At 38.5% G+C, this 15644-nt stretch overlaps 1 protein-coding gene across 1 annotated transcript in view; it reads left to right on the top strand.

Annotated features, from left to right (window-relative positions):
* Positions 1–15644, top strand: part of ATP13A5 (ATPase 13A5) — a 103872-nt gene that overhangs the window by 12444 nt on the left and 75784 nt on the right. Inside the window, exons 2-7 of the mRNA XM_054482593.2 lie at positions 2242–2415; positions 3161–3307; positions 3881–3951; positions 4057–4137; positions 12272–12341; positions 15468–15602. Coding sequence (XP_054338568.1) covers positions 2242–2415; positions 3161–3307; positions 3881–3951; positions 4057–4137; positions 12272–12341; positions 15468–15602 — 678 coding nt within the window. The remainder of the gene's footprint in view (positions 1–2241; positions 2416–3160; positions 3308–3880; positions 3952–4056; positions 4138–12271; positions 12342–15467; positions 15603–15644) is intronic.

Raw genomic sequence — 15644 nt, 5'->3', positions numbered from 1 at the left:
ATAGCATTAAGGCCATATGCATTTAATGTAATTACTAATATAGTTGGGTTAAATTTCATAATGTTGCTACTTGTTTTCCATTTATTCTACTTGTTCTTTGTTCTTTTCTCCATTTAAAATTATGTCACGGTATGCTCCAGGTTTCTACATTAGCATCATATATTTTGTTTTTAAGGGCTCTACCGTAGTCCATTGTTTTGATGTTTCACAACTTACTGAACCGTTAGCTATCATTTGGTTTTCCCAGTGATTTTGCTATTACAGATAATGCTGCACTGAACATTGTATATGCAAAACTTTCTCATTTAGATATTATTTCACTGGTAGCTTGATGGGGATGGCATTGAATCTATAAATTACCTTGGGCAGTATGGCCATTTTCACGATATTGATTCTTCCTACCCATGAGCATGGAATGTTCTTGCATTTGTTTGTATCCTCTTTTATTTCATTGAGCAGTGGTTTGTAGTTCTCCTTGAAGAGGTCCTTCACATCCCTTGTAAGTTGGATTCCTAGGTATTTTATTCTCTTTGAAGCAATTGTGAATGGGAGTTCACTAGGGCATATTTTCAAATGAAGAATTACTGATTCAAAGAGTAGACATATCTTTACAATTCTTGATACAATTTGCCACCTTACTTTTCCTAAAAAATTATTCCAGTTCACAAGGCTATTAGCACTATATAGCTGTAGTGCTTTCATTGCAGTCTTGCTAGCATTGTGAGTTTGTTTTTTAGTTTAAAAACGTTGTATAGAAGAGAACTGAAGCGGTACCAGAATTATGATTTTCATTGCCATTACTGTATACAAATAAACAGAAAAAGAGAAAGTTATTTATGAATGAGCTCATTTCATCTACAAGCTAGACTAAAATTCCAAAGTGTCCTGCTTCTTTTTTGCACACACTTTGACTTTGGCAGTAAGCCCCTGTAAATAACTCTTGGTAAAAGAATGTATATTTATGACATAATATGTAAAGTGGCATATACATTTTATTTGGTCCTAATAAAACTATAATTCACAAATAAAACTAAAGCAGGTTTATAGAATCAGAGGGAACAGAAAAAGAGGAGAACCAATAGAAAATATGTTTAAAAGCAGGGTGAATGCATATTTCTAACTTAAACTTTATTTGAATAATCTCAAAATAGAGTGGCTGCCTCACTGAACTTAATGAACTTTTTTCTCAGGTGGATGATAGTGCTGAGGGTCAGTGGAAAAAATCTTAAGCCAAGAGATGTTTTATAGCATGATCTAAACTGGCATAAAATGCAGGATATTCCCTCATCAAAAGTGCTCTAGACACTTAGTAAAAACTAAGTTTCTTGACATTATAGTCCTGTGATCTGGACCTGAAAATTCAGAGTTCAGTCATATTTTTAAAAAGCACAAAAACAACAGCAGAACCTAAAATAATAGTATAGTAGAGATATTCATAATCAGCCTCCCTCAGGGGCTTCAAAATGCACTGAAAATTTAGTTTTTCAAATTTAAAAAACAATGCTATGAAACGTCACTGTAGAAGTTGGGAACTAGAAATTGGCCTTGAATAAGCAAATCTATTGTTTGGCAATTTTTCCTTCTAGAATCAAATCTCAAATCTTTATTCAGTTTATGACAAATATTGACTAACCTACTAGTAAAAGTCCAAATATTTTAGCATACTATTATCAGGGTAAATAAAGATAAGCTGCTTTTTGAAAGTCTTTCATGTACACAAGTAATTCCTTAATTTATATCATCATACTGTTTTAGAAAATAGTACATTTATTCATACTTTCAATCATCCTCAATCATGTTATTATAAGACAAAGCTGAATGGATAAAGCTAGATGTATGAGTATAGATCACATCTGTCATAATTTTATCATCTTCCTACAATAAATTCGTATTAACAATGTTTAAAATACCTAGTGCCTAAAGAAAATAAATCTGCCTCAAAACATGAAGTATTTTATAAAAATCTGAGGTGACTCCTATGAATATATAGAAGCAAATAAATCTTCCCTTTCCATACTCTTTCTGTTTAATGTTTTAGTTCCATATACCAAGGTAGTAAAATAAGTCCTTTTTTGATTTGATCAGCGGACAGCTGCAAGCAGTCAACTTGATTTAACCACCTATAACCAGATTTCTCTCCCAACCAACATTCCTTCATCTAAAGTTTGGTTTATTGAAAGAAAATAATATGTTTATGTGAAAAAAAGAAAAATAGAGTGATCTTTTAAATTTATTCTCCAGGAGGTGTTTGGTTACCGGGACCACAATGTACGGAAAGCCCTCTGCCTTGTTGCATCCGTGCTGACCTGTGGGGGCCTTCTGCTGGTGTTCTACTGGAGACCCCAGTGGAGAGTGTGGGCCAACTGCATCCCATGCCCCTTGCAAGAAGCAGACACCGTTTTGCTGAGGACAACGGTGCGTGTCCTGCTGTTTTCTATTTCGAATGCCATGATCGTGTCTTCTGTATTGCCTCCGTGGCACAACTCAGTGGCTGGTATTATATTTCAGAAGGTAGATTTCCTCTATTTAAAGAGTTTCCATAGATCAAAACAGGAGATGGCAAAATTATCTCTGCAATCCATTTGCTATCTCTCATTTTGACCCAGGAAGGAAGAGCATTTCCTCTGCTTCAGCTTGGGGAAATTTCGACCACATCAGGCTAACAGGGAGTGCTCTTAGCCATTACATGAGCAGTGGCTGTCAGTGTTACAGCTTTCAGAGACCCATAACATGGGAATGGTCATTCAGTTTTTCAAAAATACGTATTTTGGAGGATATTACACATTTTAAACACCTAGATGTCACTTTAATATAGCTAGAAACTATTTTCTGGATGGAAAGCTTTCCTGAAAAGTATTATCTGTCTTTTTATTTTCTAGCACAGTGCTTATCAAATTTTAGTGCATATCAGAATCATCTGGAGGGCTCATTGAAACAAGGACGCTGGCCCCACCCAGAGTTTTTAATTCAGTAGGTCTGAAGTGGGGCTGAGAATTTGCATTTCTAGTAAGTTCTGAGATAAAGCTGATGCGCTTGTTTGGGTCAAAGTTTTGTACCAAACTTTGAAAAGCACTTGTTTAGCACTTGGTAGGTATTTGATTGATTGAGCACCTTATTGAATAACACTTGAGAATTTCATGAACTGGATTGTCTTTTCCAGGACGAATTTCAAATATATATGAGGAAGAAGGTATTCTGCCTCTACTTATCCACACTGAAGTTTCCTGTAAGCAAGAAGTGGGAAGAATCCCTGGTGGCTGACTGCCAGTCTGTCATAAACCAAGCCTTGATAAAGCCAGAATTAAAAGTAAGTTACTTGAAGAGTATGGTGTTATGCATGTTTGCAGAGAAAGCATAAAATAACTGTTCATTAAATGAAAGTTCCGAATATCACACTTTTGGAATGGGAATGACAGCTATGTATCAAAGAAAGTGAGACTGGCTGGGCATGGTGGTTCATGTCTGTAATCCCAGCACTTTTGGGAGGCCAATGTGGGCGGATCCCTTGAGCCCAGGAGTTTGAGACCAGCCTGGGAAACATGGCAAAACCTTATCTCTATTAAAAAATAAAAATAAAAAATTAGCTGAGTGTGGTGGTGCTTGCCTGTAGTCCCAGCTACTCAGGAGGTTGAGGCAGGAGGATTGATTGAGCCTGGGAGGTCAAGGCTACAGTGAGTGGTCATCACGCCACTGTACTCCAACCTGGGTGACAGAGTGAGACCCTGTCTCAAAAAATAAAAATAAAAATAAAAAAAGAAAGGAAGAAAGAAAGAAAGTGAGACCCACAAGGGGATCTGCATCCTGCATTGAACATCATTCCCCTCTCCCAATGAGCTTTATGTTGTGAATGACACCTGTTCTATCACATTTGTAATCATAGCTGCGATGCATCCACGTGCAGAAAATCAGGTATGTTTGGAACAACCTGGAGAAGCGGTTTCAGAAAGTTGGGTAAGTACAATGTTTTGTCACCCCTAAGTCAGGATATAGGGGAAAAACACTGATTTGTTGAGTGCTATGAACTGAAGTGTGGTTCCTATCCTGACTACATCCTAGGTTGCTAGAAGACAGCAATTCCTGCTCTGACATCCATCAGACATTTGGATTGGGTCTGACCAGTGAAGAGCAAGAGGTCAGGTAGGACTTATTATATGCCTTAAGAGTAAACTCTGCCAGCAGAAAATGAAGTATCAAATCAGTTATCATCAGTGCATTGTTGGCATAATGCTTCATCAGCTTGATATAGTCCAAGTTCATTTACTGGCAGCAGAGATATCCTAAATTGTTCTCTTCTTAGGCAAACTTATTTTTACAAAGACTGAAAGAACAATGCAATCATATAAAATTTGATCTTTTATCTCAGGCTTGTAGAGCAATCATCTTTGTGTTGTCTTTTTATTTTTCCTTTCTTAAAAAAATCTTGAGTCATTCCCTAAATGTCAGCTTAGTAATCCTCCAAATCCTCAGAGACACAGAAAGACAATACTATGATTGCATTTTATTCTGAAGAAATAGCCCTGGAGATGAGGATTTTGCTTGCTCAGTTAGTTGTGTTATTCACCACTATATCTGCAGTACCCAGAACAGTGCCTGATTCTTTGGTAGGAGCTCAATACATAATTCTAGAGTAAATGAGTAAGTTAATATATTCATTGATTTGTTAAATAACAAATAGGTACTTTGCAAGGAACTAAGGATCTGAAGATGAAGGTTTAGTCATTGTCCCAGAGACACGGACTAGTGAGAAAGAGAGGCAAAAATGATGGCACAATCATGAGATTGGTACCTATAGATGCACATAAGTTAGGAAATACGCTATTAACTCACAGAGATACAGAGTCCCTGCTTTCTTCAGCTATTATTTGAAATGATGAATCCTGGCAAATCTGAAAGGAAATCATTACAAGTCTTCCCCAGAGTTTTATAATCACCTTTATTTCTCACCCATTTTTAGAGAGAGTGTCTGCTTAACCTTTACAGTCAGCCAGAAACACCTATTCTCAAGCTAAGAAGTAATCGGATACCTTAAAATGTAGGTTTTAAGCTCCACCCTTATAATTCTGATAATTCTGTAGGAGTAAGGAGTACTTAGAAGATATGCATTTTTAGCAAGCAACCCCCATAATTCTCACACACACCAAGTCTAAGAGTTACTGATCTGTTGTTTATAAGTTTTTCCTCTGTCAGACACTATGAAAAATGAACCAGACATCTGGACTAGGACAATGTTGCAAAATGCCTTAGAAATGGTACTATTATGTAAGATTTCAGATGTAATGCTCAAAACATAGACACACAAAAAAGTTTTTAAAGTTATTAAGATATATTGGTTTAATAGCACTAAATACAAGACATGTAGAGGATTTATCTAGGACGTTTAAGAATTCTAGTTGATAGAGGTAGACATACTCTGCCTAGGTAACCACTTCCACAGGAAAGATTTCCTGTCAATGCAGCTACCTCATGTTTTTTTTCTTATTTATCAAGCACCAAACTTTAGTAAACATTGTACATAATCAAATTTAAATCTGATCCATGACCGGACACAGTGGCTCACACCTGTAATCCCAGCACTTTGGGAGGCCAAGGCAGGTGGATCACCTGAGGTCAAGAGTTCAAGACCAGCCTGGCCAACATGGTGAAACTCTGTCTTTTCTAAAAATACAAAAGTTAGCCAGGCGTGGTGTCCTGTGCCTGTAGTCCCAGCTACTCAGGAGGCTGAGGCAGGAGAATTGCTTGGACCCGGGAGGCGGAGGTTGCAGAGAGCTGAGATCGTGCCACTGCACTTTAGCCTGGGCAACAGAGTGAGACACCGTCACAAAAAAAAAAAATCTGATCCACACAATATAGAACTTGACAATCTAATAAGCAAGACAAAGAGTATCATTTTCCAAATATGAAGAATGGAGCAGATAATCTACTTATAAACATAGTCATATTTATGTTATTTGGGGAGTGAAAAGAGAATAAGTAGAATACGGAAGATTTTTTCATTTCATTTTTTAGGGTAAGACCAAGGCCTTTAAAAAATTAAGTGTGATGGATGGCTGAGTCATATCTTACCAATTTCCTAGTGAATTTGAGCTTGCTTTCGTTAAAAAGCAAGTGCATAAAATGAGAAATGAACGGGGATACACAAGAATCTCTGATGATGAAAAGCTACAGAGTTTACATGCAAACTTTTTCTATGGGCTACCTAGCAGCTAGGTAGAGAGAGAAAATGCAGATTTACATAGTTCTCACTTTTCAGTAGTGAAAGCATATCCAAACTTCAGGAGAAATAACTTTACCCTGGAGAGAAATTGTGAGAAGGGATCAGAAAGAGAGCAAGTAAATTGTCCCAGGAGTTCCATGTTCCTTAGCTTCACCCATCATGAACTGAACTCAAACTTCCATCTTAGTGCCTGTCCTAGACAGGTCAAAAGACATTCGACGTAATTTTATATCACAAAAGTGAGCCCATAAGGGAAAAATAAAAATAAAAAACCTACCTGATTCCTCAACTAGTCATGTAGTCTTCCTATTAAGATCGTTTATCAGTTGAGCATCTCTTCACCTTGTTTTTCACTCAGCCCATGCAACCTGCTTCTGTCTCTTTTGTTTAGGCTCCAGAAAATAAAAGGAGTAAATGACTTCCTGGCAGCAGAAATGGAAGGACCCTCTCCCAGCCCCCCTGCACCACCACCACCACACACACACACACACACACACACACGCACACACACATGCACACTTGAGGTTAAGTGCAGACCAATCACCTTGCTGGTGACCTAGCTCTCAGGAAGAAAAAAGCTTTGATAGACAGGGTTTGCTGGTTTCTATGGTAGGAATATTCCATCCATGGCCAACTTAAGCCACCAAGGTGACATCACTGAATGCGAAGCTGGGAAGAGAGGCTCCCCATTGATTTAGTGATTCTGCAAGGCCGAATTTAATTCTCAGTGTTTACCACAGCATTGAGAGAAAAGTCATGCTTGTCAGCACCAGAGGAAAGGAATACGAGTGACAGACAGCAAGAGAAGGTAGGTTTGCCATTAATGCGTAGCTCCAAGCTGACAGAAACTGTTCCATGAGAACACAGAACATCAGAAGAGAGAGAAAGAAGAAGCAAAAAGAAAGTGTGTGAGAGAGAGAGGGACAGAGAGAGGCTGCTGTGAGAACCTACTCTCTTACTCCTCAGTCTTGGGGAAAGGAAAAGTGAGAAACCATGCTTATATACCATGACCTCTACCCGCTTTGAAACCACCTCTAGAAAACAGCCCTGTAGTAGATACTCAGCCATCAGATCAGCATTTACAGAAGGATCAAGAAAGGGCTGGTTGGAGGAGAGGAAAGGGGCTTTGCTCATTCTTCTGGAAGCCAATAACAGTCTCAACTATCAGAATTCAATTAGAAGTTAATGAGTTACTTAAAAATATATAACATGTATATATCCTTTCTCTAAAAATTAATGCATAAGCTATTTAATAATTAAATGAACTGAGATCATTTTCTTTTTTAATAAAGTGGAATTATAAGATCCACGGTTCTATGGATCTTGGCCCATTTAAAGTATAAAATCACTTATCTCTAATGCCTTATTTAGAGCAAAGCCCTACAGAGGGACCAGTAAAGCTAAGTCCAGAATCTCCCTTGCAGGATCCTGCACTCGGTTTCTTTGTACCCCCATCTCCATTCCTGATGTCCTCCTGGCCCATTCCCTTCTACATCCCTAGGCCTGGGAATGCTCAAGGCCTTTCCCCAGAAAAGCTGACTGGAAGCGCCTCACTTAGCTTTTGGGCTTTTAGCCCAACTTCTGGAGTTTTCCTGAGGCTATCTGAAAACATGCAATTTAGGCAATGAAAGAAATGGGCAGGTCACAGATGAGGACTAAAGTAAAAAACTAAAATAACTTTCATGTCATTTGTAGAATGGAGATACATTCTCTGTATAAGTGTTTCATAAAAGTACACAAGCAGGTTCAAGCTGTAATGAAAGAGAGATGTTTTCCTTCCATAAAGCAATTACTCAAAATATACCAATCTTGTTTTTATTATTGTTTTTAATGGAAGGGCTCGAAGGCCAGCACTCTTGTTGTATGATACAACCACATCCAAATCCCAGAAGTTGGATGCCATGTCCTGTGCATCTGTGAACATCTTAGGTCTTCCTCCCTTTATAAAACAAGAGTGTTAGGGAAGTCAGGAACTTGCTAACAGAATCACATGGGAACTTTCTCGACCTCTACATGTCTGCTTCCTAAAAATTCCTAAGTTCCTGGAAGTGGGTTATGCCAGAATCTCCTGGCTTGACATTGTGTGTATGGAAAACTATAGACGTCCCTGCCTGCCAGAGACCCTGTTGGAAACTTATCAGAATGGAAGCAGTGAGTAAAAAATAGGTGTAGTTTGAAAAAGCTCCACCATAATTCTAGCACTCCCTTCCTTCCTCCTTGAGGACTCCTTCAGTCTTTACCACCTGGAGCATAAAGTGGCTACCACACAACACATTATTAACAATTATTGGTAAGTTAATTGAATGAATGAATGAATAACAAATGAAAAGGGACATGGATCTCCTCCAAGAGAAAGTCCTCCTAGTCATCTGCATTTTGTTTTCTCAGAAATAAATAAATTCTAACAGATTTAGTGATATCTCAGGGTTGGAGGAAACCTCAATGATTCCCCAAGTTTAGCCCATGGTCCCTGCAGAAATCCCCTCCACAGGTTTCCTGCTGAGAAATTGTTCACCTTCTGGAGAGGGAACCATCTACCTCCAAAGCAACTCTTCTTCTAATGGATAGTTAGAACTATTAGGCAGGTCTGCTTAGTTTTATTTAGCCTATGTTGTTCTGTGAAGCTGCTGGGAACAATCTGGGGCCTGTTTTCCCTGCCAGCTGGTCAGAATGTCAGCTCCCTTGTTTCTTAGACCTTTCCTCATGTGAACCAGCTTCAAATCTTATATTTCTTCCCATTGCTCAGCCATTAGTCAACACCCCTGAATATTCTGCTTGGCTTGTGCTGAAACTGAGATGGGTACATGATCTCTAAACACACAATATTTTTTGGCAAGAAGCAGTAGAAGAGACGAAGCAGCAAGGGGCATGCCAGGCTGTGATTTCAATATGGCTCAGATGAACCATAAAGAGGATGATCTACAGGCAAATATTGATCCACTGGATCCCCGTCTTCATGGGATCTCTTCTCTCTTAATGGTAATATTGCCAAACTTGGAGAGCCAAAGAGCATCAGACTCTACGCTTGCTTTCTAAACTGCTTTCCATACCCCGTGTACTGCCTTGAACCTCATTAATTCATTCTAATATTTAGGGAATATCCTCTAGGTCAGACACTGTGCCCCTAGTGCTAGATTTTTAGACAGGATTTAAAAATCTCTGTTTCTGGGCTGGGCATGGTGGCTCATGCCTGTAATCCCAGCATTTTGGGAAGCCAAGTCAGGTGGATCACGAGGTCAGGGGTTTGAGACCAGCCTGGCCAACATGGTGAAACCCTGTCTCTACTAAAAATACAAAAATTAGCCAGGTGTGGTGGTGTGGGCCTGTAATCCAAGCTACTCAGGAGGCTGAGGCAGGAGAATCGCTTGAAACTGGGAGGTGGAAGTTGAAGTGAGCCTAGACTGTGCCAATGCACTCCAGCCTGGGCGACAGAGCAAGACTCTGTCTCAAAAAAGAAAAAGAAAAAAAAAATCTGTTTCTGCCTTTAAAGGGACTCTAGGAAACTAGAGGGAAAAGACGTTTAAGTATACATTATAATTTAATGATGTAAGTGCTGTTGCTAAGAAAAGAAAGGTTGTTGGAAGGGAGAAAAATAGAGTTAATTGTGCCAGAGGGAGTAAGACTTCAAAGATAGCTGCCATTTATTGAGAACTAAATGCTTTATGTATTTTTCTCATATGCTACTGGTAGCATTTTTTTTTAAAATTAGGGTCTCCCTTTGTTGCCCAGGCTGGTCTCAAACTCCTGAGGTCAAGCAGTCCTCCTGCCTCAGCCTCCCAAGTAACTGGGACTACAGGTGTGTGCCACACACCCAGCTTGATAGCAATTTTATTAGGTATGTTTTATAAAACCCCTTTTTACAGATGAGAAGAGTGAGGCTGACCCCTCATTCAGCCATCAATTCATTCATTCAGCATATAATAGGCTCTGTTTCAGGCATTCGGAATGTATCAATGTCCTCTGGAAGCTTACATTATAGTGGAAGATACAGTCTGGTTTTTTTTCACACTTATTAAAATGTAAAACAACGTGTAATTTCAGGTAATTATATGCACTATAATGAAAAATATGGCAGGATAAGGAGATGAAGAGAATCTGAATTGAGAGTCAGGGTAGCTATTTTAAGGAGCATTATTAGGGAAAGCCCAGTAAGGAGGTGCTACTTGAACAGAGAAAGAATGAAATTCATTCACAAAGGAACCCCCTTGTTTCATTCAGGGACTGAGCAAGACATACAAAGTTGTGGGGGAAATTAGTTCCAGGTGGAGGGAACAGCAAGCACAAAGTCTTAGCTGGATTCAAATTCAGGCCTATCTGATCCCACATTTCTCAACCATTAGGCTTGATTGTCAGATCTGGCTCTCCGAGGCTGAGTAGGCATTTACAAACTGAAGAATGTGGGAAGGGCATTCAAAGCCGAGAGACGGAGACAGAATGGAGGACCGAGTTTGGGGTCCTAAGTTCTGACACTTTGCTTAACAACAGATTATTGCCCCAGATTGGGTAAAAGAGTCCTGAGTACTGAAATGGTTTGAGTTATGGGCACTTTCCAGCGTGAGGTTTAGGGATTTAAGAAGTCAAAGAGCATGATGGGCTGTTTGCCCTCTCTGATTCCCAACATCCTTGAACCTCAGTGTTTTCATGGCATGGAGTCAGAAGACCTCGGTTTTAGTCCTCTCTGTCCTTTGCAAACTACAATTGTACTTGGAAAAAAATATGGCTAAGAAGTCAGATAAACTTGGTTATACCTCAGTGAGACCGAAGATCTCTCATGCAGATTCTCTCCATTGGTCTTTTCTGAGGCAGATTTGTGAAGCAGAGTCACAGACCATGCTACAAAGCCTGCCTCTTTCTAGCTTTGCGATCCTGGAAAAGTTTCTTGGTTTATCGGAGCTTGAGTTTTTATTACAATAGGTGCTAATAACATGAAATCTCATGGGAATAATGTGATGATTGAAAGAGTTAATGCATATAAAAGGCTAAGTGCAGTTTCTGACACTGTCAACTCTGTTTAAAAGTTACATTGTAGGCTGGGTGTGGTGGCTCACACTTGTAATCTCAGCACTTTGGGAGGCTGAGGCGGGTGGATCACCTGAGGTAAGGAGTTCGAGATGAGCCTGACCAACATGGAGAAACCCCATCTGTACTAAAAATACAAAATTAGCCTGGCGTGATGGCACAGGCCTGTAATCCCAGCTACTCAGGAGGCAGAGGCAGGAGAATCACTTGAACCTGGGAGGCAGAGGTTGAGGTGAACCGAAATCGTGCCATTGCAGTCCAGCCTGGGCAACAAGAGTGAAACTCCATCTCAAAAAAAAAAAAAAAAGTTACATTGTTGTGATTAATACCAGATGTGTGCACTTTTGGCTGCATGCCACGCTGAATAATTTCTTCCATTGGCAAAATAGGGATATTAGCCCTTTCCTTTGGTCTATTGTGAGGATCAAGTGAATCTTTTGTAAAAAGTTTGTTAATGGTAAAATAGTATAGAAATATACATTCTTGTTGTAATGCACATATGTATTACATCTTGTGTATAATGTACACATTTACCAAGTGTTAGCCATGAAGGCCATATCTTCCAGTTCATTTGCTCATTCATTTATATATTCATTCAGTTCATATACTAAGGGCCCTGTCCTAGGCACTGGAGGTACCAAAGTAAGATAGATATGACTTCTAACATCAAGGGCAATCTAGAATGCCTGACAAGTCTAGGAACATCTGCATAGCTGTGTCTTTTTCGCTGCTTTTAGTTTACAATAAAATTATTTTAAAAGTAACTCAAAATGAAAGTGTCTTTCCAACTTTTTTTTTGAGTTGTACTACACTTAAGATAAACTTGTATTGAGGACTACAACTCTGTCCATCATGCACTGACTTTCATTTCAAAAAGAGTAGTTTAGAATTACGTTTCAAAAGAACTTGCGCATTATTTTTTAATCAAAGTCACAAAATCTCCAAAGAGTAGAAAAATGACTTCTATTTAGTTTGGCCTGTAGTCACTTATCACTGAGCTTGTAGCTATGACACTAATGGATGATCAATCTCCCACAGAAGATTAGTGTGCGGGCCCAACGCCATTGAGGTTGAAATCCAACCCATATGGAAGCTGCTTGTTAAACAGGTAACTGTTTTCTTTTCTTTTTTTTTTTTTTTTTAAAAATAAATTTCTGCCCCTTACTTCTTACTTCCTAGAAGGAACACATAAATACTTTGATGTGAATGATATCTTGTTTCGTGCAACTTCTTTTTGTTACTGCTTATTTTAAACTCAGGTTTACTTTAAAATTCCTTTCCAGCATGAGACAGATTCCTGCTTCATAATCTCCTGTTTGTTTTGTTTTGTTCTCTTTAGTTTGGATGGTGGTTGTGGTGGTGGTGGTGGTGGTGGGGTGGTTAGTCCACTGGGTTGCTATAACAAAATGTCATGCATTGGGTGGTTTAAACAACAAACACTTATTTTCCCACAGTTTTAGAGGCTGGGAAGTCCAAGATCAAAGTGGCTGCATATTTGGTTCCTGGTGAGGACCCGTTTCTGGGCTTGCAGACTACTGCTTTCTTTGTGTCTTCACATGGTGGAGAGAGAGCTCTGGTCTCTTCCTCTTCTTACAAGGACACTAATCCCATCGTGGGACCTCTACTTTCATGACCTCATCTAAACCTAATTGCCTCCCAAGGGACCCATCTCCAAATACCATCACATTGGGGGTTAGGGCTTCAACCTATGAATTTAGAGGGGACACAAATGTTCAGTCCACAGCATGGGGCAATGTTATTATTTCTATAATTTTTGAGGATTTAAAATGTATTATTTTGGTCTTTTTCAAATGGCTTTATTATTTTCATTTTCTGGAGAGTAACTTCTCCCTTTGTTAGTGTTTTATTTTTGTATTTGTTTTTAACAATATTTTCCTTGTGTGCTTGGATTTTTTTTTTAACACTTACCTTAAGTGGGACACTTTCCCCATCAATTTTCCTCTTTCTCTCTGTGCTTTCTGTGCTTCTTTGATGGCTTTGTTTGCCTCCAATTGGCTCCTATGTGGTCCCTGAATGTTTGGGTGCTTGTCCTTCGGGGATTTGTCACGTGCATGCCCTTAGCCAGCTTGAGTCTTAGCCCAGTTCACAGTTGTCCCATGGACACTCCTCTCCCATTCCACCCTTGGGTGGAAAGCCTTCATTGGTTATGACTTTGCTCAACCTCTATTCTGGAACAGGAAGCCCGTGGCCACCCTTGTTTTCCACCATATGCCTCATTTCTATCCTCTGCCACTAAGGGACATGTTCTGTCTCTATTCCTCTGAGAAAGGAGCTCCTAGATTTTACTGTCTAGTCCTCGTCTGGAACCCATGAATCTGATGATGTGAGCCCCCACTCAATGCTGCATGTTTCCAGTCTATTTCTAACCCATAAAGATGGTCATTTTGTTTTGGAGCATGGACATATCTTTTTAATATTAAAAAAATTATTTACCATTATTCTGTGTCTGAAGCAGAAAACAGGTTTTTTTTTTAACTTTATTTTTTAGACTAGTTTTCGGTTCACAGCAAAATTGGGTGGAACATACAAAGATTTCCCATATACATCCTGCCTCCACATATGCATAGCTTCCCTAACTGTCAAAAAGTAGGCAGCTTTTTAAACGTCAAGTACATTTTCAAATTGCCAAAAATTCTCCAGGGGTCAATGTATTCTAATGTGAAAGGAGTGCTAGTATTTTCTGGCACCTATTTACTAGCCCTTTAGTAGAAAGAAAAAAAAACCAAGTACAACTATTTCTTTACATTTGGTTTCAAAAGAATATTAAATAAGAGAACTGAATTAATTAGAATAGTGTTGTTTCTTCTGCAAAAAGTATTTAACCAGTATTCTACTGGATTTGTTTAACTTCAAGATCATATTATCATTTGTACATAATCTACAATCAGAGCATTTTATAATAAGCAAAACAAAAAGCTGTAATTTGTAAGTAAAGCAGTGGGGATTGAAATAATAAGAAACGTTGGAACAAAATCTTTTTTAATGGACAAAATATATCCAACCCTTAAGATACAACGTACTAACTTATTTACCACATGTCAGTTTCACTTTTTAAGACTAAATTAGAATTGTATTTAGTACATAAGGGAATTACAGAAAACAGAGGTAAGAGAGAATAGCACTGGTTTTAACCAATATTTCATCCAATTCATAATGATTAGAAAGAAGACTTTCTAAGAGATCTATCGTACAACGTGGTGACCATAGTAAATGACAACGTATTGTGTTCTTGAAAATTGCTAAAAGAGTACATCTTAAGTGTTCTCATCACAAAATTGATAAGTATGTGAAGCAATGCTTATGTTAATTAGCTTGATTTTGTCATTTTACAATGTTGTGCATAATAAATATATGCAATTTTTAGAATCATTAAAAAAAAAAAGAACACTTTCTCAGAAAAATAATCCTTGCTTTGCTCTGATGGGCTCTTTAGTTCACTTTCTGCATGTATATCCTATGACTTTTCTCTGGCTTCTCAGGTTTGCCCTCTCGGCTCTCATTATTAGCATGAGTTAGCAGGACCCAAATGGGAAAAATTGGGGGAACAAAAAAAGTTGAAGGTATTCTCATGAGACCAAAAATGTACATGTATGAGTGACCAGCTTTCAGGTTGGTAATACCTCCTGCTCATGATTTGCCCTGCAGCCTTGGGGAAGGCATTTCTCTCCAGTCTTCCTCCTTGTTCAAGAGAAGAACTTGACTGACTCTCATGTGACCTTGCTAAGACATGAAAGATATGCTATTTTTAAATGACCTGAATAAAAAAGTAGAATCTTTCATTTTCATTGCACAACTTGACTAAAGCTGCAGCACGTGATTATATGAAAAATAAAACTGCAATTAAACTGTTCCAAATGGAAGTACATTTTTAAAGGAGACTGAATCATGTACCTCCCCCATTATGAGTCAATCTAAGAAGGTGAATTGTTAAATTTTGTTATTGGTAAAATATTTTTGAAATTCAAAATGCGTAAGGATGATCAATTTGTGGGCATGGCTCTGAATGCATAAAATAATTTTGCTTCCACCATATCACCTTCTATGTGTTTGACATTTTCTCAACCCAAATCAATAGAGATCTAAGTGAATTCTTAAATATTAGAGTCTGTATACGTTGTAAAAAATTGAGAAAAAATTTGATAATGAAATGACATCTTCTTGATTGCTACTAAGGTTCATGCAAGTGACCCAAATGCCATTTTTGTACCTACAGGTCTTAAATCCATTCTATGTGTTCCAAGCCTTCACCCTAACTTTGTGGCTGTCTCAAGGTTACATAGAATACTCTGTGGCCATCATCATTTTGACTGTTATCTCCATTGTCTTAAGTGTGTATGATTTGCGACAGGTAAGACCTGAAATCACAGCCGGATTCTATTTAGCTTCTAGC

Source organism: Pongo pygmaeus, chromosome 2 (assembly GCF_028885625.2).
Source record: "Pongo pygmaeus isolate AG05252 chromosome 2, NHGRI_mPonPyg2-v2.0_pri, whole genome shotgun sequence".
In the NCBI taxonomy this organism is placed as follows: Eukaryota; Metazoa; Chordata; class Mammalia; order Primates; family Hominidae; genus Pongo; species Pongo pygmaeus.
The sequence above is the reverse complement of the archived record's forward strand: the minus strand, read 5'-3'. Positions and strand labels throughout refer to the sequence as shown.